At 48.4% G+C, this 20,559-nt stretch overlaps 1 protein-coding gene across 2 annotated transcripts; it reads left to right on the top strand.

Annotated features, from left to right (window-relative positions):
- Positions 1 to 247: 247 nt before the first annotated feature.
- On the top strand, positions 248 to 20,544 carry LOC307210290 (transitional endoplasmic reticulum ATPase-like). Of its 2 annotated transcripts, none has more exons than XM_079965994.1 (18): positions 248 to 266; positions 3,399 to 3,510; positions 5,638 to 5,810; positions 6,486 to 6,628; positions 9,001 to 9,131; positions 9,630 to 9,761; positions 10,649 to 10,751; positions 11,065 to 11,198; positions 12,607 to 12,742; positions 13,086 to 13,198; positions 14,036 to 14,200; positions 14,870 to 14,992; positions 15,160 to 15,372; positions 16,267 to 16,445; positions 18,012 to 18,141; positions 18,376 to 18,534; positions 18,749 to 18,900; positions 19,760 to 20,544. In XM_079965994.1, exons 3-18 carry the CDS (start codon positions 5,644 to 5,646, stop codon positions 19,863 to 19,865), a joined length of 2,286 nt encoding a protein of 761 aa, XP_079822120.1. In that variant the 5' UTR covers positions 248 to 266; positions 3,399 to 3,510; positions 5,638 to 5,643; the 3' UTR covers positions 19,866 to 20,544. The 2 variants fall into 2 exon arrangements, with proteins under 2 accessions (XP_079822120.1, XP_079822119.1); XM_079965993.1 differs by lacking the exon at positions 248 to 266 and adding an exon at positions 901 to 1,079.
- Positions 20,545 to 20,559: the final 15 nt, after the last annotated feature.

The raw sequence follows: 20,559 nt of genomic DNA, 5'->3' as shown, positions 1-20,559 counted from the left end.
GAAGCATAAGGCCACCAAAGCGCAAGCCTTTGGGGCGGAGCAAGACAAGCAGCCGCGTTTATACAGAGCATAGCGCCACCTGCAGGGTTCGTAAAGAGTGGGCGCAAAACAAGGCTCCGTTCTAACGACAACATGATCGAATTACGCTAAACTGCTGCTGGGAATGGAAAGGAGGGTGGCCTCTCTTCCTGGTTTCCTGTGCTGCATCATGCACGAACATCTCGCCTGTCAAAAAATTCATAGCGGTCAAGTCAAAAGCAGCCCTGGTGAGGGAACAGAGAAAACGGCAAATGCAGGAGGATTGGGGGTTTATCCGGCATTACTTGCAAGTTTATCACCGTCCCTAAAATTCATTGGTCTCTCTCTCTCTGTGCAGACAACCGTTTGAGAGATGCGTGTCCGGAATCAACTCTCACCCTTCCTTCTGTTCATAGCAGCCAACTCCTAGGGGCTGAGGTCCCTTCGCCCCCCCTAAAATATTTGAGCCCCCCCCCCCAAGTTAATAGGCATTGCCATTCAAATAGAGTGCGTGTGGTCGATTACGCAGGGCGGGGCTTACCTGCCCCCCAAAAATAATTATTCCAGTTGGCACCCCTGCTTCTGTTATCCATTAAGCAAGAACGAGCGAGCCGCAGACACGAGTGTGTGAATGAGGGAGGGGACCCCTCCACTAACGACTCCGGTTGTGTGGAGCCACACGAGCGTGTCAGCTGCCCTCGTTCGCCAAAAGAACAACAACCACAACGCCTGGCTGTTTATCTCCTCGGCGGAGGCCCCGGCGGGGAGGCGGGCAGCAGCCTCCTTCGCTTGGGAAACTCCTGGCAGGGCCGTGCGGGGAGAGAGGGCGGGCCAGGCAGGCGGGCGGCAAGCGGGGCGGGGGGCAGAGCTGGGCGGCTTTCCAAGTGTCGCGAGCGAGGCAGGCGAGGAGGGAAGCAGGGCACTCGGGCAGTGGCCGCGGGGGAGCCGGGGGACGCGAAGCAGCCGAGGCCTTGCAGCGGAGGACGCGAGCGGCACGCCAGGCCGGGGGAAGCCCCACGAAGGGCCTGCAGAGCAGCCAGCATGCCCGCCTCCGGAGGGGAGTAAGTTCGCCTCGCGCGGCAGGACCCAGCTTCGCCTCCGCCGAGAGGACGGCGCGCGGCGAAGGGGCGGCTCGGGCTCGGCACTCCTCCCAACTCGCCGCAGCCGGGCGGGGGGGCTTCCACCTCTGGCCCGAGCGGGGGGAGGCAGGCGGGAGAAGCCTCTCCTTGGGCCTCGCACTTGGAGGAAACTTCCCCCCAAGTTCGGAGCTCGCTCCCTCGCTTGAGCAGGTGCTGAAGGCCTTGGGCGCGTTTGTTTTGGTGTTGCTAATGCCTGTCTCTCCCTACTCTCGTGTCGTGTGAATAGCGGGGTCCCCCCCCCCGGTCCCCGAAGCCTGGCAGGAGCGGGCCCTTCGCTCTTCTCGTATTTCCCAAGTTGGTTGTTTTGGGAAGCCGGACTAGGGGGCAGCTGATGTTTATATCCGACAATGATCGCACCACATGGGCATGGCGGGACGGGGAGGGGAGCGTTGCTAAGATATTTATAGGTTGTGGAATCCGACCGCGACGCGAGGCTGGAGGGGAAAACATGGCCCGCCCTCCCCTCCCCTCCCCTCTCCTCTCCCTTTCTGGCCTAGGTATTTGCGTTTCTGCTCTGTCGCTCAGCATCAGCTGTGCCAACAGAATGCAACAAAGAGTCTGGTAGCACCTTTAGAGGCCTAGGGTTGCCATAGTTCAAAAAGTACAATTCCTGACACCAGCAGATTTGTTGTTGAGCTTTCGTTAGGAAGACCCCAAAATTGTTGAGCTTTTTGGGGGGAACCCCCCCAAAATAGTGTTTTTTTAGAGCTTTTGGAGCAGTTTCCGCTGCTTTTTCCGTTGCGTTGCCATACAACTGGGTTTTCCCTGACATTTTGCCAAAATCCCCCCCCACACCATTTTTACACCCGAAAACCAGGACAAGTCAGGAATTTTCTTGACGTATGGCAAGCCTATAGAGGCCACAATGTTTATTGTGGCATGAGCTTTTTGGGGGCGAGAGAGCTCACTTTGTCAGATGCATTGCTGAGTGGATTTTTTCTAGATTCTCGTGGTGCAATAAATAGAGGACACAATATTTGGGTTGGTTTTGCTGCATCAGACTCAGTAACTGCTGTACCACCCCCACTATCCCGAATTTGCCACGGAAATGTTGTGTCTACTAGAGGACAATGGTGCAAGTTGATGAAGGCTGTTGTCCTGTACATGCTTATCTGGGAGTAAGTTCCACTGAATTTGATGGGGCATGTTTCTGAGTAGGCAACTTGCAGGAATTGCAGTGTGATTGAAGGAAGTTACCCCCCCTAAAAACAAAAGAAACATCCAACAAAAATGTGCAAAAAGTTTATTAAAGTACTCATTTGTTGCAAAGATTCAGATGTCTTTCCTCCAGATAGCTAATTTCTCCAGCCTTCAGGCTGCCTATCCAAATACAGCTTCCAGTGCAATAAATAAGTGTTTCGTCTTGCGTCATGCCTACAATATCAGCAACAAGGATGTCATTTAGGGACGGAAGCTCAGTTTTCTTCCCCAACAATTTCAGGGTACCTTTATTTATTGATGTAAAATAATTGCCAATTGTTATTCTTCAGGAACAACTATATATTTATTATTATGAGATATAAAAAGTATCCACAATAAATGCTCTTAAAATAATATTGTTTTGATGTTTTTTGTATTTATTTTAATAATCCCATCTGGAATGTATCCAAGACCAGGCCTTTAAAGTTTGCTGTGACTTGTGACTTGAAAGAGCACACCTTCTTCCACCAGTTCCCATTTCATTTTAAAAGAGGGATGGGGAACATCTCCAGCTGTTGTGCAACTGCATCTCCCACCATCCCTGATTATTGGCCATACTGCTTGGGGTTGATGGCAGTTGAAGTCCCAACAACTTCTAGATCCATTTGAGTCTGACTAAAGGCCCGGTTTTCAGGGTGAAAACAACCTTGGTCACCCTGACTGATGACTTATCAGGAGAGAGGGAGAACTGCAACCCTGTTGCTAGAAAAAAAAAAGCTAGTAGCACACAGCCTGGGTTTCTGGTAGAAATGGAAACCTGCAAATGGCCATGATTCTCAGTGGATGTGGAGCTGCATTCCTGAACCTGGTGCCCTGCACATGTTTTGGATTACAACTCCTATCAACTCAACAGGGACTAATGGGAGCTACATCCCAAAACATGGATTGCACCAAAGGCTGGTGTAAAGTAACATTACTGTACCTTCCTGCAATATCTATGATGAAACCCCTACGCATTGTAGTCCTCCTCTCTTCTCTGAAACTTATCTCTATGTGAGCATCCACACACCTGAGAGACCTCTTTGATGTTCTGTCCTGTAGCCCCAAAGGAGAGGATTATTCCACAGCCATCCTGCGCCAGAAACATCGACCCAACCGCCTCATTGTAGATGAAGCGGCCAATGAAGACAACAGCATTGTGAGCCTGTCTCAGGTAACTAAAAATCTACAGCTCACCTTTCCTGCCCATAGTGTCCTTTGCCCCACATTAGCCGTCGTCACTGCTGCTTCAGTACTGTGACAAGACAGAGGTACTGTTTTGGGGGGACAGGAGGCGGGCAGGTGTGGAGGATTCCCTGGTCCTGAATGGGGTAACTGTGCCCCTGAAGGACCAGGTGCGCAGCCTGGGAGTCATTTTGGACTCACAGCTGTCCATGGAGGCACAGGTCAAATCTGTGTCCAGGGCAGCTGTTTACCAGCTCCATCTGGTACGTAGGCTGAGACCCTATCTGCCTGCGGACTGTCTCGCTAGAGTGGTACATGCTCTGGTTATCTCTCGCTTGGACTACTGCAATGCACTCTACGTGGGGCTACCTTTGAAGGTGACTCGGAAACTACAACTAATCCAGAATGCGACAGCTAGACTGGTGACTGGGGGCGGCCGCCGAGACCATATAACACCGGTCTTGAAAGACCTACATTGGCTCCCAGTACGTTTCCGAGCACAATTCAAAGTATTGGTGCGGACCTTTAAAGCCCTAAACGGCCTCGGTCCAGTGTACCTGAAGGAGCGTCTCCACCCCCATCGTTCTGCCCGGACGCTGAGATCCAGTGCCGAGGGCCTTCTGGTGGTTCCCTCATTGCGAGAAGCAAAGCTACAGGGAACCAGGCAGAGGGCCTTCTCGGTAGTGGCGCCTGCCCTGTGGAACGCCCTTCCAGCAGATGTCAAAGCGATAAACAACTACCTGACATTCAGAAGACATCTTAAGGCAGCCCTGTTCAGGGAAGTTTTTAACGTGTGATATTTTACTGTATTTTTGGTTTCTATGGAAGCCGCCCAGAGTGGCTGGGGAGGCCCAGCCAGATGGGCGGGGTATAAATAATAAATTATTATTATTATTATTATTCATTCTAGACCATTGCCCTCTGCTCCTTAGCTAGTCTGGCCAGTCTATTTTCTCAAATCTTGCACCCAGTGAATATAATGGCCCCATCTCACTGAACACCAAGAACCCAGTGCAGTACAGCATGGGGAGGAAGATAGTTCTACCATATAGTGGTGGGGTGGGGAAGTGGAATCAAGAGGAGGAGGTTGGGATCAAGGGGTGCATGCCTCATGGTGCACACCCCCTGATCATAATCCTTTCTTGAATATCATCTTAGCTGTTAGGGGCTCGAGCAGGTCAATCCCCCAGCCCCTGCCACATTCACCTCCCTCCCCCGTGTCCCATGGCTCTTGGAAGGCAGTGAGCACACTAGTCTGTGTTGGGCCATCCCTCCCCTTTCTTTTTAGCTCACAAACTAAATTTATGGGGAAACTTCTAAACATGTCAAGCCACTCTGTGTTTGTCTAACTCTTTGGGAAGAAGGGCAAGATATAAAATGCCAAATAACCAGCAGTAGTTTGGGGCTGGGTCATGTGTGTGTGTATTTATTTTTTGTTATAACTGTTAATTATTTGGTTGGGTTAACCAATTTTAACCTATAAGTTAAAGAAATATTGCTTATGTCCATTAGACTCAAAAATGATTGCTCGTCTGCCTTTCCTAATCTATAGCTGAGAACTGCACGCATACACTTTGTGTCACAAACATGATGTGATTTGCATATTAACATAAAGAGCACACAGAGACGGTTGAGAAATATACATAAGCAACCCATGGGCACAGAATTTTGCCAAGGCTGATGTGAGCACATGATTTGAATTCAAACATATCTTAGATTTGCCAATATGCAACAGAGGTACCTAAATGATGTTTTATTCTGTTTGATGTTTTATTCTATTTTTTAATCTGTTGGGAGCTGCCCAGAGTGGCTGGGGAAACCCAGCCAGATGGGCAGGGTATGTATAAATAAATAAATACTAAAAAAAAACCCCATAGATTTGATTTTCTCCAGAAAGACAGGCAATAACACAAACAATGGATATGCAAAAGTATACAATTTCTGTTCTCACACTGCCTTACGAAACACACATTGCAAATACACCACAGGCATCTCACCTGCACAAATAGATGTGCCACATTTGACCCCTCAAGAACCACATCATGAAAACACACACAGCTGCATGTCATCTAGTGGAAAGTGACCTTGCCTCAGTCCTGTTCTTGGTTCATCGCAGGCCAAGATGGAAGAGCTGCACTTGTTCCGGGGAGACACAGTGCTGCTGAAGGGGAAGAAGCGGCGGGAGACGGTCTGCATCGTCCTCACGGATGACTCCTGCCAGAACGAGAAGATCCGCATGAACCGCGTCACCCGCAACAACCTCCGTGTGCGCCTTGGAGATGTGGTCAGGTGAGGCCTGTCTGAATGGAACTAGGGGCAGGAAGAAAGCATAGGAAAGGGACTTGTGCTGTGAGTGTGCTAGGGTATCTCTGGAGAGGCGCAGATGTGTGCTGCTATAGGGAGCACCAGACGGCAAACTGTGCCACACAGTCAGCAAAGGCTCATAGTGGGCCTATTTTAAGCTTTCGGAGGGAAACAGCCCTTGTTATTGGTAATTTGCATGTGCACATTCATCTATATGTATACAGTGGTACCTTGGGTTACATATGCTTCAGGTTACATACTCTGCTAACCCAGAAATAGTGCTTCAGGTTAAGAACTTTGCTTCAGAATGAGAACAGAAATCGTGCTCCAGCGGCACGGCAGCAGCAGGAGGCCCCATTAGCTAAAGTGGTGCTTCAGGTTAAGAACAGTTTCAGGTTAAGAACGGACCTCTGGAACAAATTAAGTTCTTAACCCGAGGTACCACTGTACTTATTTGAAGTTGTCCAGCATGGAATCTGTTAAATTGGAATCTAATAAAATTGGGGACAATGCTAGAGCTTGGGAATGGCTGCTGTGTTGCACACCCTGTATGTTGCACACCCGGTAGATTCAGTTTGTTCCTGAAGAGTATGTGTGTGTGCATGTGTGTGCGCGCACTCTGCTACATTACGGAAGCTAGCTGAGCCTTCCCTTGTCTAGTGTGCAGGCTTGTCCGGATGTGAAGTACGGAAAGCGGATCCACGTCTTGCCCATTGACGACACCATTGCAGGCTTGACTGGGAACCTCTTTGAAGTTTACCTCAAGCCCTATTTCCTCGAGGCCTATCGACCTGTGCACAAAGGTGAGGAGGGGCAGCACTAGGCCTGCCATAAGGAACAAGGCTAAAGGGGAGGGAGGCAGTGCTGGAGAGAGGGGCCTTCGACCTGGAGGTGAAGGGGGCTGCAGTGAAGACAGCATCAGCACCCAGCGTGGTGGGGTAAATGCCAGGTTCCATGGGCCCCAGAGACCCCACCACAGCTGATGCCGACCTCTCTTTGTGCTCTTGCTCTCTCCCACAATTTCATTACAGTGGTACCTCGGGTTACATACGCTTCAGGTTACAGACTCTGCTAACTCAGAAATATTACCTCAGGTTAAGAACTTTGCTTCAGGATGAGAACAGAAATCGTTCAGCGGCAGCGCAGCGGCAGCAGGAGGCCCCATTAGCTAAAGTGGTACATCAGGTTAAGAACAGTTTCAGGTTAAGAACAGACCTCAGGATTTACAGGTGGTACATGACACCAGTCAAGCTTGCATTTGCCCGATAATAAATGTTGGAAATGTAATGAGACTGAAGGTACATTCTTTCACCTTTGGTGGACATGCCCAAGGATTAAGACATTCTGGGAGATGATTTATAATGAAATGAAAAAGGTATTTAAATATACCTTCCTGAAGAAACCAGAGGCCTTTCTCCTGGGCATGGTCGGCCAATTGGTGCCAAAGAAGGATAGATCTTTCTTTATGTATGCAACAACAGCAGCAAGAATACTCATCGCAAAGTATTGGAAGACACAAGATTTACCCACCCGGGAAGAGTGGCAGTTGAAGTTGATGGACTACATGGAATTGGCGGAAATGACTGGCAGAATCCGAGACCAGGGAGAAGAGTTGGTGGAAGAAGATTGGAAGAAATTTAAAGATTATCTACAGAAATATTGTAAAATTAAGGAATGTTAGAAAGATGTTGGAATGAAGTTACATGGCTTTAGCAGAAATGCTATAAAGAATTAAGTACAACAGATTGTAGATGGATTAAAGGAAAAAATAATGTTAGAATGTGTTAAGATAAATGATAGGACAGAAAATTGAGGAAGATGGAAAGGATTTGCTGAAACAATTAATCGAAGTGGATTACAAAAAAGGGAGGTGTGAGGAGGTCGCTGAAACAAGTAAATGAAAGTTAACAACATTGAAAGTATTGGATGTGGTTTTTTAATTGTTTTTGCTTTGTTTTTGTTATGTATATGTATATGTAGTATTTTTGTTTTTGTATTGTATTGTATTGTATTGTTATGTTTAATTCTCTTTCTTTTCTTTTTGTAACTTTTAAAACTTTAATAAATATTATTTAAAAAAAAACAGACCTCCGGAACGAATTAAGTTCTTAACCCGAGGTACCACTGTATCGCTGTAAGATAAAGCGCTGGGCTAAGTAGCCGAAGCCAATGCTACTTTGGTGATTTATTTGCGTGTGTTTTTTATTCCTACCCTTATATCCCACTTTTCCTCCATGCAGCTCTAGGTGGCACCCATGGTTTTCTCCTTCCTCATTTTATCCTCAGAACAGCCCTATAGGGTAGGGTAGGCTGAGAGAGAGTGAGTGGCCCAACGTCTCCCAGTGAGCTTTGTGGCTGAGTGGGGATTTGAACCCCAGTCTCCCAGGTCCTAGTCTAGGAGTATAGCTGCTGCACCACACTCACCTCCTCCACACTTCTGGGCCCCACCTTTGGCATGTGCTACTTCAGGAGTGGAGCCTGGAGGCATTAGAGATAATAAAGATGGTGGCTGCTGCAGCTGCCTCACCCAAAGCTTATCTTTACAGCACCGAGCTGAGGGAGACCTGGCCAGCTGGACTAGTGCCACTGCCCATCCCTTCTGCCCCTGGAAAACTTTGGGGAGGGCTGACAGTGAGGTGCTGGGGAGAGGAGCATCTGGAGGGCACCATGCCAAGGGCTCTCTCTAACTTGGCACTGGTTCTGCTTCTAAGCACCAGGGAGATTGTTTTCTTAGTCTGAGCACAGTTTGGGGCTGGGTTTGGCAATCCCACTGGGATTTATATTCCCAGTTCTCTTGTTTACTTGCAGGTGTTGCCTTTTCCTATTTTGCCCCAGAACTGTCACTTTCCAGCCTTTATTGTGGGTCCTCAGGTTAGCATACCAAATTCGAAACCTTTGGAGCTAGCAAGGTGCTTCCTCTTGTCTTCCCAGAGCCAGTGTGGTGTAGTGGTTAAGAGCGGTGGACTTATAATCTGGTGAACCAGGTTCGCTTCCCCACTCCTCCACATGCAGCTGCTGGGTGACCATGGAAGACCCTGAAGTCTCTCAGCCCCACTCACCTCACAGAGTGTTTGTTGTGGGGGAGGAAGGGAAAGGAGAATGTTAGCCGCTTTGAGACTCCTTCGGGTAGTGATAAAGCGGGATATCAAATCCAAACTCTTCTTCTTCTTCCCAGGTGACATTTTCCTTGTGCGAGGCGGGATGAGGGCTGTGGAGTTCAAGGTGGTTGAGGTTGACCCCAGCCCCCACTGCATTGTTGCTCCTGACACCATCATCCACTGCGAGGGGGAGCCCATCAAGAGAGAGGTGTGTAAGAGATGCACTTCAGGGATGGGAGAGCAGGCAGCTAGATTATGGTTGGGCGATTATTACTAAAAGCCATTCAAGCCATCTGGATAGTGTAGAGGCACAGGATTTTGAGGGTGGGATCTGCCGTACAAAATTGGCACTGTCCAGTTTGTTTGGTACATGCAAATAACTGTGGTCCTCAGTAAAATTTTATTTAAAAAAAAATAATTCTGTGGAATATGCACCTCAACAAAATTGAAGAGAGGCTTAAGGGAAGCCTCCTGACCTCTCTGTGTTGTTGGACTGCTATCTCCTATCACCTCCAACCAGCATGGCCAATGGTTGAGGTTGATGAGAGTTTGTAGTCCAGCAACATCTGGCAGGGCCCACAGAAGAGTTAAGGCAGGAATCCTGCCTCCTCAGTTTACTCAGCATGTTAACTATGTCATATAAGCTTTGTGGGACAGGGTGCTCTGTTGTTGAGATACTTTCCTTCTCACCCCTCCACTCTGTCAGGACGAAGAGGAAAGCCTCAATGATGTCGGCTATGATGACATTGGGGGCTGCCGTAAACAGCTGGCTCAGATCAAGGAGATGGTGGAGCTGCCCCTGAGACACCCAGCACTCTTCAAAGCTATTGGTGTGAAGGTACAGCAGGGGAACTGGGAAGGCCAGGGCGTAATAGCTTCCAGAGTACCATTCTTCACTGTTGTTCATGAAATGTATTACAACAGGGGAAGCCGAAGTAGTTCCCTCTAAGAGCTGGAGACTTCAACTCCCTGAGCATTGCCCATGCTGGCTGGGACTGGTGGGAGTTGTAGTTCACAACACCATACTAGCTATCCCTGTGTTGCAAAATTCTTCCATAGGTTGCATGGATGAGTATTCCTTCTGCTTTGTTCCCACCACCTTTCTCTCTAAGCAGAATTTTCTGTGTCATTCATACTCCCACTCCTAAAATAAGCAAGAACCCTTTTCCTGTCTCCCACATCGTAGGCTCTCTTGGCTTCATTGGCCAAAGCATCTTTTCTGGCCCATTGACCTCTCACCAGGGATGGCCCGAGACATTTTGGCACCATTGGGGTGGCTCATGAGGCTCTGCAAGGGCTTCCCTTCAAGGAAAAGCCCTTTTGAAGCCTCACCACCAGGGGCAGGGGACGGGGGGCGTGCAAACTCTGCAAGGGCTTAGCTGGGGTGCAACACTGTGCACTGGAACGCCTCCCTCTCAACGAGACTCTTGGCAAGCAGGGACATTCCACAAGGCTTTGCTGCTGGTCTGTTTCCACCCCTAGGGGCAGGGGAGACCAACAAGCAACACACTGCCACTCTCCTGTTGCAGAAGCCTCCTTTACATGGTTTGTTGTGGGAGCAGTGTGGCAAGGTACCACCCTCACCTCTTCCATTGCCTGAGGCGACTGCTTCACCCCGCCTCATGGGTGGGCCAGCTCTGCCTCGTGTCACTGTTGGAGGACCTAATTATTTTGCACAGACTCTCCTTATAGGACTCCTCTGCCTTCCCTCCTTTCTTTCCCTAGCCTCCACGAGGGATTCTTCTCTATGGTCCCCCTGGCACTGGGAAAACACTTGTTGCCCGTGCTGTTGCAAATGAAACTGGAGCCTTCTTCTTCCTTATCAATGGTGAGAAATACTGTGTGAAATGGAGGGAGGGAAGTTGTGTGGGGGATCTTAGCAAAACCTACCCATCCATTCTTCATCCATTGAGGACAAACACTCTAATCATTCTTGCCACCCAGAAATAGATGATGGTTATGATTAAAGTGAAGCCAGTGTACCGGAGACGTATAAACTCTGGGCTGTGACCAAAGCAGGCACAGCAGAACTGGCAATAGTTGACATTTCATTCTCCAACTGTCCTCTATAGATACTCTGAAGTATAGAAGAGGCTGTTTTTATAATCTATGGCTAAGTATTGTCTTCTGTTCTTCTATAGGCCCAGAGATCATGAGCAAACTGGCTGGGGAATCGGAGAGCAACTTGCGCAAAGCCTTTGAAGAGGCAGAGAAGAATGCTCCAGCCATTATCTTTATTGATGAGCTGGATGCCATTGCCCCTAAGAGAGAGAAGGTGAGAGATGGTATTACTGGGAGCAGATAGTGAAGTTATCCTACTTTGCTCAAAGACAGCTGCCTGTTCAAACTGGGATCCTTCTATGATTGGCTGCTCCCATCTCAGATGTGTTGGGAAGCTATCCTCAATGCAATAAACTGCTTCCAGAAAGGGCAAAAGCAACTATATCTCACCATTAGGTGAAATATTAGTTTAAACTAAGCCTTTGTGTTTTCCCTCAACACACACACATATGCGCAGAGAGAGAGGCTGAATTTAGCCAGAGGTATGCTGGTCTTTCCCCAGTTGTATTACTTGGGAAATGCTGGTGTGTGATATTCTTTGGGGCTGTTGATAGCACTGGCACATTCTGTAAAGCTGTTCAGCATGAAATGAGAGAGGAGATGGCAGAATGGAATAAACCCAGTCCTGGGTGTGCTTAATGCTGTGATGGAACAGAAATCATTAGGTTTTGTACCAGGAACAGTGATTCTCTCCCAGCCTGACACTAGCAGGAGCCATTCTGAGAGAGCCTAGTTCCATTCCCATGACAGTTATCTTCAGCTTGGCGGTAAGTCTGTGTAATGTAGAATACAGTAATCCTTTCTTGGCATTATACTGCTGGTGGAGGAAAAGGTGCTGCCAAATACCTTCCCCCTTCCTCTTGCTTCTCAGAAGGCTGCAAAATCCTGTCCTATGGATCCAAGTACAAGAGAGGCGATGCTGCAAGGGATGCACCTCAATCTTTTGCCCTGTTATGGTGCTCACCTTGGGCTCCTCCTCCAGATGTTTGCTTATGGGGTGTTTACATGCCTTCCCTTTAATCATTTATCCCATACTTTTCCATGCATGTTGCTTTCCAAACTGCAGAAAGCCCTTTTTAAAAATAAAGTGGATTTTGTTGGGCTAGGGCATTAAATTGCTCTAATCCACTCTTAACTGCGCAAACTTGAAATTCCTGTGAGGTCTTGAACCTTTCCACAAAATCCTGATCATTTGAAGGCAGCCATACATTGCTGTACAGTGGAACCTCTACTTACGGACATAATCCGTTCCATAGGTCCATCCGCTGGTCGAAACAGTATGCTAGAAGAGGCTTCTTGTGCACATGCGCATTTGGCGTTAGCGCACTTCTGCGCATGCACAGATGGCAGAAGCCGCTTCCGCGCATGCGCGAATCGCGGCAAACCTGGTGTTTACTTCCGGGTTTGCCACGGATGCAACTTGGAACGTCCACGAGATGAGGCATATGTAAGTCAAGGTTACACTGTATCTCCCAAGTTTGCTCTTGTGCACATCTACCACCACTAGGGGTAGCCGTGTCCAAAATTTTAGTCCTAGGATGGATTTGTTTGAACTTCTAAGCTAAGGTATGAGAGCCGGTTGCTGTTCTAGCGTTTCTTTCAACTTTGGGCTCCCGTTTCAGACACATGGAGAAGTGGAACGCCGCATTGTGTCCCAGCTGCTCACACTCATGGATGGCCTGAAGCAGCGCTCACATGTGATAGTCATGGCGGCTACGAATCGGCCCAACAGCATCGATCCTGCACTGCGCCGTTTTGGTAGGAGACTGTCCTGCATTCTCATCCATCTGCCCTAGGGACTCTCCTCCTTCTCCTCCCTTGGTTGTGAGCCTTAAATCCATTGAGGAAAATACCAGAGTCCCATTGTCACAAGTTGCTCCTAAAGATGCTGGCTGTAACAAGAGACAAGTTTCTAGCTCTCTTGTTTAATCCATGGGGGCCTTAACCTTCCCAGGCACCAACCCATCTCCAGGGACACATCCTAACTACTTAGACCCACTTCCCATGCATTGTTCCCTCATCTGCAAGATATGATAGTTATGTGGATGAAGGAGTGTTGTTTTTGGTAGTTCTGGGCTCAGTGCTCCTTTACCCTCTGCAGGGCGCTTTGACCGAGAAATTGACATTGGGATCCCAGATTCTGTGGGAAGGCTGGAAATCCTGCAGATACACACCAAGAACATGAAACTGGCCGACGATGTGGACCTGGAGAAGGTGAGGAGCAGGCAATGGAGGCCTATAGGGAGGCAGGGTGGATCCAAGGGACACTCAGAGATGTATGGGCTCTTTAGAGCTTGGTAAGGGCTGCATTAGGCAGGAACACTTATCTCTTGATTTCTGCTACATGTCTTAATGAGCTGTCACAGGTCACACACAATAGGTGGAACACTCCATCTCACCTCAGGCCATGCCTTTCAAGGGTGCCGCTTCCCACACTGACCAAGAGGCTGAACATCAAGTGACGCACCTCATATGTGACCCAGGTTGGGTGGGAGGATGGGGGTTAAGAGCCATGGCCCTAGGTGCAAAGATGTGATGCACATGAATTATAGTAGCTCTCAGGTTCTGAGGTACATAGATACTAGTGGATAACAGGGTATGCAGGAAACCTAAGGAGACAGCAGCATGCTTTGGGGATTGCCTGTGTGTGCTTGTCGGGGCGTGCTTATCCTTGCTCAGAGCCTGGCTATGAAGAGTAGAATGGCAGTTCCAGAAAGTAGAATGCAGTGTGCTCTACATTTGCCTAAGGTCAACTGAGGACTCATCCACATTTCCTTTTGCCCCACTGTGTTTGCCCCTTGAGGAAGCCTGCAGTTTAGTGCTGAAATGGAGCAGACGGCAAACGTGTTTTCTGCAGTGCTAAAAGAGCAAGTTTGCCAGCAGTCTATTGTCTGGGACAGCTGATGACACCTCTAGCTACGAGGAAAGGCTCTTTGCATCATTAGGAGAGGCTCACTTTCCTTAGAAGCTGCTTCAGGAACCCTTAAGGAACTGTCCTAGGGAATGACACCCCATGGAAAGCCCCCTCCAACACACAGTTTGTGGTTACAGGTGGCCAACGAAACGCATGGGCACGTGGGTGCTGACCTGGCAGCTCTGTGTTCTGAGGCAGCGCTCCAAGCCATCCGCAAGAAGATGAGCGTCATTGACCTGGAGGACGACACGATTGATGCTGACATCCTCAATTCCATGGCTGTCACTATGGATGACTTCCAGGTGGGCCAGCTCCCGGCAATCCAATAGCCAGAGCTCTTAAGCTGAATATATATAATATAGCTGTTACCCCTGTTCACTTTGTTCGCCAACCCCAGTGGCCCTACCAAACCCACTTCCCCCTTGCTAACCCCACTCCCTTTACACCCCCGGTCTCCCTGTTGATCCCACTGTTGCTGCTGCTGCTTGAGACAGGAGGAAAAAGCCAGCGTTGAAAATGTGGGCTTCTTTCTTCTGCTTTCTTCAGCTGCAGCAGGTTTTGTGTATGTTTGTGTGTGAGAGAGTGAGTGAGTGTCAGAGCAAAGCTTCTTTCTCCACTTTGTCCTCTTCCCCACTTCCCTCCATCACTGCTGGTGTGCTGGGAAGCCAGAAAAGGAAGACGGCACTTCAAAATGCAGTTTTTTTTTTCTCCTGTCTTCCACAATGCGGAGTGACTTAGACCTTCCCTTTTCCACTGTGCCTTCCTGCCTTCGTGCACCTCTGGTTCCCTCCTCCTCACTGGCTTTGGTTGCCCACATACTTGCTCACTTGCCCGCCTGCCTGCCTGGCCAAAGTGCCCTGGTGTTCCTGGATTGCTCTTGGAGGATTCTATGGGAAGCAAGGAAGGAACCTCCTGCCTCTGTCCAGGGAGGCACAGAACTTCAATGCGTCATGCTCTCTTCTGCTTTGTAGTGGGCCCTTGGACAGAGCAACCCGTCAGCACTTCGCGAGACTGTAGTGGAGGTTCCACAGGTCTGCTGGGAAGATATTGGAGGCCTGCAGGAAGTCAAGCGTGAACTACAAGAGCTGGTGCAGGTCAGTAGCAGCATGGTGTGGTTTGGCCCCCAGATAGGAAAGAGAAGCATTAATGTGCTGCTTCAAAACTGGTACAGCAGAAGAGTGTCCTGACTACATGGTCAGTAAGGGGGAACAGTCCCAGTTCTCTAACACCCCCCCCCCACACACCCTCTCATCCTCAACAGTTCCCAGTGGAGTATCCCGACAAGTTCCTGAAATTTGGAATGACGCCGTCACGAGGTGTGCTTTTCTATGGACCTCCTGGCTGTGGCAAGACCCTCCTGGCCAAGGCCATTGCGAATGAGTGCCAGGCCAATTTTGTCTCCATCAAGGGGCCTGAGCTGCTCACCATGTGGTTCGGAGAAAGTGAGGCCAACGTCCGCGATGTTTTTGACAAGGTACAAAGTGGTTGCAGGGTGGGACAGATGCACACTCCTCACTTGAAAGCAGGTGGGCTCTGACACTGGATAGCTTTCAGCTTCAGATAAAGGCATTTCTCTCTTACCAGGCCTTTGAGAAACAACAGCAAGCCATTTTTTAGTGTTGTCAAATGAATGGGGATGTATACTGAATTCTAAATGCAGTATTCTATAGCTCTGTAAGTAGTTTTTGGATTGTTATATGTATCTTAGTTGCAACTGGTCCTGAGGCTATGTAACAAAGCGCAGGATATACATTTTATGGCTGAATGAATAAGCAAATAAGTAACGGGAGGGCAGGAACTGGAGGTTCCAACTACTTTCCAGTAGCCCATATGAAGAACCAAAAGCAAAGGAGATTGTAGCAAACCTCCAGACTTTATTATCATTTTTAAAAATGGCAGAGGAAATTAGGGCACTGATTCCAGAGACTTGGTTGTTTGTTGTTAAGGGAGGCCCCTGGTGATATGTTCAATAAAGATTTGCCTATCAGTATTCCACAGGAAGCAGATACCTATATAGTTACTATATAGTCTTTGTGGAATACTATTTCTCTGCTGCATTCTTATTGGCAGCCTGAAGATCTGCCCACTAAGCACCCAGTGTTAACTAGGTCCTTCCTAACATATTACTTGGGAACCACTGAGCTAAGAGCCTCCAGCTTTTTATTGCCATCAGGTGTGGGTGGCTACCTACCATGCAGCCCTCAGTTCACCACCTTCACCCTATAAATAGGGACAGGCAGCTGGTGTACCCACTGCTGGGGATGCACTACACAGGGTAGACGCGGAGCCTTTGAGCTCTAGATGCAACCCTGGCCAGTCCCATCTCTTCTCCATCATCCACCTCACACTGGTACCTTGCATCCCCCAGGCCAGGCAGGCTGCTCCCTGCATCCTCTTCTTCGATGAGCTGGACTCCATTGCCAAGTCCCGTGGTGGCGGTGCAGGAGACGGCGGAGGTGCAGCTGACCGTGTCATCAACCAGATCCTCACAGAGATGGATGGCATGACCAACAAGAAGACAGTTTTCATCATAGGTGCCACCAACAGGTAAAGAGGCCTGGGAAGGGAGGTTACAGTTGGGTGGCCAAGTCATGCATAAGAACTGTGCTGGGGTCTCCTCTCAAAGAAAGCTGCTCTGTTGACATATGATCAACACCAGACTGTTTGTCCCAGTGCAAACTCAGCCACTTGACCCCCAGATTCTATTCCGTTTTACCCTCATTGGGGTGGAATGCAAGGAGGCCTTTTTTGGAAAAGAGTTAAATCAGAACCAGGTCATTAGAGGTGAGTCCTTAGGGCAGTGGGGAGGGACCTCTTGACTGGATCTTGATCTCAAGGCTTCCAAATGCGGACTGCAGTTATATCTCCAGACACACAGCCTTCCTCCAAGTAGTGTCTCTGTCCCTCACTAAGGAATGAGAGGGAGGCTTCATTTCCCTGCTGAGAAAGGGAACCCTTTTCTCAGGTTGGCATGGGAGGTATTCACTTAAACTGTTGTTCCTTGATTTGCTGATGGCAGGGACATGTGGCTTGAAGTTTTGTATAGCCTCTACTCACTCACGCTTCATTTTAGTTTTCACCCAAGTCAGACATTTTTTCCTTATCGCTTCCTCTTATCATTTTCCTTATCTCTTCCGCTTTTCTGCCTTTGTGCTCAGGTTTATTTTTAGTATTTTGCCTGCCCTTGTGTCAATTCACCCTTCCACACAGGCTGCACGAGTTTATCCCACCCTCCTTTTAACCTCACCCTCAACACTCCAGAGAGTGTACCTGGCATAAACTGGATGCTAGAAAGGCGTGGAAAACTTAAATTCAGAGGATGGAGACCTGTAGAAACCCCAACAGTCTTTTGTCTTGTTCTATCCAACTTCACTAGGTGAGGAGAATGGGTCCCACCAGTGCCCAGTAGATCAAAGCCTACGTAGTCCTAGCTTATGAATCCCAACATTTCCCCACTCATTTACAGATCATGGCACATTCCAGTAGGCCAGCAGCAGCCCTTTTCACTAGCGCTAGCAATGCTACATTCTTTATGTGGCGATGTGCTCGCCAGTGTGTACATTTGCCAGGCACTGAAAGTTAGAGCTCCATGCCTCCATAGAAGCAGGCTTTGGAAGGAGGGTTCTTCGGAAGGAGAATGTTCTGTCTCACAGCTTCCCTTCATGCAAAGTTACACCTCCTTCCTTGCTAATTCTTATCCGTCATGACTATAGAATCTTCTCTTTGCTTTAAGCTTGGTTACCAATGAAACTAAGAGCTTGAGTGAGGAGAGTCGTGTGTCGCTGCCTTGAGGGAATCAAGAAACACAGTTCTCTAAGGGGATGGCTCTCTATTCCCATTGGCCATAGTGAATCCATATTCCTTTTTCAGCACACAACAGGGAAGCTAAGCGAGGAAACCTTTAACAAGAGTGATTGTTGGTATGCAGACCCTGCTTTGCTCCAAAGGAATGTGTATCTCTGGGTAAAAAATATTCCCTTTCCCTGCCTTGACACCTGTGAATGGATACCCCCGTCTGTGCTGTTGCTGAGCTGAGCTGAGATGTGGAGTGCCTTATCTAGGGTGAAGCAGCCATTATACCTTGAATATATTCTCTGTCTCTTTGGCCTCCAGACCAGACATCATTGACCCAGCCATCCTTCGTCCAGGACGCCTGGATCAGCTCATCTACATACCCTTGCCCGATGACAAGTCTCGCATAGCTATTCTCCAAGCCAACTTGCGAAAGTCACCTATCGCCAAGGTCAGTGAAAGCCAGGACTGAACACAGGGGAGGGGAACTGAAACAGCATGGGAAGTAGATAGTAGAAACGGGGATAGGATTCTGAGACCACATCCTGGCCTCCACCACCACTGTCTTCCAACAGAGGAGGATGTATTGCATGAAAGGTATGTTTCTCTTCTTCAAACAGGGAATGTTTTTTTTTCTGTGTTGGCAGGACCTTTCCAGTAAGCCCATGTTATCTTTCTCCAACAGGATGTGGATTTGAATTACTTGGCCAAGATCACACATGGCTTCTCAGGTGCTGACCTCACTGAAATATGCCAGCGTGCCTGCAAACTGGCCATCCGTGAGGCCATCGAGATGGAGATCAAGGCAGAACGGGAGCGTCAGCGTCATAAATGTGCCGCCATGGTATGGTAGTGAGACTTCCCCACATCCCAACAGGGCCAGGCAGGATTCCTTCCATTGCCTCATGCCCTGCTCTTCCCTGCATAGTATTCTGGGAACTTTATGGCCACCCCCCATCGTGGGGCCACAGTCTCCTTGACTGCATTGATCTCACAGGGCTTTGGTGCTTGTAAGGATGCAGCTCAACAACATTTCCCCCCCTGCCCTTTTGTGATAGGATGATGATTATGACCCCGTGCCAGAGATCCGACGCGATCACTTTGAGGAAGCAATGCGCTTTGCACGCCGCTCTGTCAGTGATAATGACATACGCAAGTATGAGATGTTTGCCCAAACATTACAGCAAAGCCGTGGCTTTGGCAACTTCAGGTAATGTTGGAGAACTTTTTGCTTCCTCTGCCCCAAGCTAGAGTTTCACTTCAGTGCAGTGGACAGGGCCTGGGTGAGGAACTTGGCCCCACAGATACTGTTTGACCAGAACTCCCATGGCTGGGATTAGTGAAGGCTGAAGTTCAACAACATTCCTAGGTTCCCCTTTCCTAGGATAGGGGGAAATTTGTTCTTTGAAACAAGATACAGGAACCTCAGCTTGACTCTACTATGTAGCTTGACTCTCTACTATCTACCTTGTCACTCTGCTAACTTTTGTAAGTTGCTTTGGGTTGCCTTGGGCAGGATAAAGTGACTAACAAATTAAATAAATTAAATAATAACAGTACTATCAAGATTTCCGAGGGTTGCATTCCATCATCCCAACCAACTGAAAATAATACTTTTTATTATTAAGTGTATGACCCAGTGAGGGCTCTCAAGTTAGTTTCAGATGTTAAATTCCATATACAAAATAAAGGGTACCATTCAAAATAAGTGCAATAGAATTAAACACACACACACCAGCTAAAATAAACAAAAGATCATTCAAAAACAGCATTGCCCTGACCCAGCTATGGAGATCCACAGGCGGTACCTGCAGACTCTGAATTGCAGGTATAAATTAGATGTGCATTCAGATGCACATTAGAATTAGCACCTGAGTGAGGATACAGTCCCTCCATATTGCATTACTTTAAACGGGATGGGTTTTTATGTGCATTGGGATGTGCATCACATCCACATTATTTTAACACCTTGTTTATGTAGAGCACAACCAGATCAGTGCCCACATTCATAAAACAGAATAACCCAACTTTCTCTTGCATGAAACCAAGGCCATTCTTTATCTCCATAGGTTTCCATCTGGAAAGCAGAGCACCAGTGGAGAGGGAAACAGTGGAAGCAGCAGTGGCCAAGGAAGCCTCTTCCAAGAGGAGGGTGATGATGATCTTTACAACTGATTGTGCAGGAAATGCCTCCTTTTTGCTGGCATCATTTACCCTGTATTCTCATAGTTATTGTGCTCTTTAATGTCAGGGCTGGTGCTTGAGCCCCAACTCCTACCCTCATCCTTGTATGTGGAATCTGAGCTACCAGAGGCAAACTCCTCGTCCCTGATTTGGGGGCCAGATGCCTCTTTCAGTGTTTGTGCCTGTCTCGGCCACTACCAGGAACCTCATGGCACCGACAGCCCTTGCATTTGTTGGGTGTCCAAGGCAATACCCATGGAAGTCACCAGGGGGCAGCAAAAGCCTAAGCAGCTGCTGGATCAGAGGCAAAGGTCCATCTAATCTGGCATTCTGTTTCCGCCAACCAGCCAGATGCCTCACAGGGTGCAAAGCTGCCCACTTATCCCTTGATCTCATCTCAAACTGTCCCAAGGTGGTGCCTGCACCTTGTAGCATATGTATTGATGGCTCCCACTTTTTTAGAAACCAGGGAACAGGAGGATCCTTTTGCAAGCCGACCCAGCCTGCTCCCATTAGTCCTTTCTTATTCCACAGCAAAGACAGCTTTTGAAGTCTGCAGTTATGCATGAAGCCAATGAACTCCAGTTTGTGATACCAGTTGACAGAGATTTCTGGATGTCTTAATAAACTGAAAGTGCATGCCCCTTATACTGGGAGGAATTTTATAAAAGCCTGAAGTGTAATG

Source organism: Podarcis cretensis (genome assembly GCF_951804945.1).
Source record: "Podarcis cretensis genome assembly, chromosome: 2".
Lineage (NCBI taxonomy): Eukaryota > Metazoa > Chordata > Lepidosauria > Squamata > Lacertidae > Podarcis > Podarcis cretensis.
This window is presented reverse-complemented; position numbering and strand designations above follow the sequence as displayed.